The following is a 1,225-nucleotide window of genomic DNA, read 5'->3' as shown; positions in this document are numbered from 1 at the left end:
GGTGGGGCTGGGCGGGGCGGGGCGGCAGCAGGGCTCCAACGCCGGCCGGCGTGGCGGGGCGTGGCGTGGCAGGTCGGGGCCGGGGCCGGGGGGGCCCAGGAGCTCCTCAGTCAGACTCCGGACGCAGGACGAGCAAGGTGTGTGCAGGATAGCATGCGTGTGCCGCGTTAGTGTGACCTGCGCGACACGACCGTGACCGACCGTGACGAGTCGAGCGCCGCTGCAGTGCGACAAGGAGTGACATCGTGACGGTGACGGCGCAGAGGATACACAGCTCGCCGCAGCGCACCCCGTCGACTGCGAGCGCGGCGCGCGCGCGCCATCAGGTGGGTCACGATACCCCGTCACGACAACAGTCGCCGTCGAGGGCGTCCCGGGCGCGTCCAAACGACAAGCCGGCCATACACATCGACTGGACATGGCGCGGACGGGTCGGTCACAGCGCGGGCAGGTATGGCTCACAACGCGAACATTCGTGTCACACCCTGGTCACGACAGTCGCCGCGTTCAGAGGACGCACCCGTCCACAGTTCCTCGCGTGGAGGTGTACACAGCAGCCTAACGGTGTACTGACCGATCCGGTCCTGACTGCGGCAATCTCCGTTTGATAATTTCATTGAATTTAACCTCCCCCCCCCCAAAAAAAAAAAAGATATGAAGCAGACAATTTTATTCTTATTTCAATGAAAAATTCGGTTTACGGACGGCGGATTTTGACCACGCGTTCAATATGCCATCGTACGTAAACCTTTTGCTTCGAAGACGAGGGCGCGATTCAATGGGCGGTGGGCGCCACCTGGAGGCCGCACAGGGCGGGCACGCGCAATACACACTTGCGTTAGTTGCGGGTCACTGACGTCGCGTCGTCCTCGCGGAGGGGATGAAAGAAGGTGGGGGAGGGGGCAGATCCTGGTGGAGTCCTAGTGGAGTCCTAGCGGAATCCTGGCGGAATCCTGGCGGAATCCTGGCGGAATCCTGGCGGGGTCCTCCTGCCCTGGAACGCCGAGCCAGCGAAGGGGCAGTCGATAAAGAATTGGGTGAGAGTAACAGCGTGTGGCTCGGGGCGCGCAACTACGGAAGACAGGAGACTAGGTGATGGCCACGTCCCCCCCATTCATATACATTTATAATATTGTAAATAAGTGATGGGAGCCGACTGACGCGGCAGTCGGGCCGCTAGGCCCTTTTGTATTCAGTCGTCAGTAAAATGATTAAATTCGTTCTT

The 1,225-nt window shown here is 60.7% G+C and overlaps 1 protein-coding gene across 2 annotated transcripts in view; it reads left to right on the top strand.

Annotated features, from left to right (window-relative positions):
• The first annotated feature begins 114 nt into the window (after positions 1–114).
• LOC113202312 (trithorax group protein osa-like) overlaps positions 115–1,225 on the top strand; it is a 13,298-nt gene continuing 12,187 nt past the window's right edge. The window contains exon 1 of one of the 2 annotated variants that reach the window (XM_026416476.2): positions 115–326. Coding sequence is in view for 1 of the 2 variants with exons in the window: in XM_026416475.2 (XP_026272260.1) it covers positions 419–451 (33 nt within the window). In the remaining variant the exon portion in view is untranslated. Of the gene's footprint in view, positions 452–1,225 lie in introns of both variants that reach the window. The other variant, XM_026416475.2, reaches the window with a different exon arrangement.

Source organism: Frankliniella occidentalis, unplaced genomic scaffold (assembly GCF_000697945.3).
Source record: "Frankliniella occidentalis isolate FOCC.00 unplaced genomic scaffold, Focc_3.1 Scaffold407, whole genome shotgun sequence".
Classification (NCBI taxonomy): Eukaryota; Metazoa; Arthropoda; class Insecta; order Thysanoptera; family Thripidae; genus Frankliniella; species Frankliniella occidentalis.
Note: the sequence above shows the minus strand (reverse complement) of the source record. Positions and strands in the feature narration are given on the sequence as shown.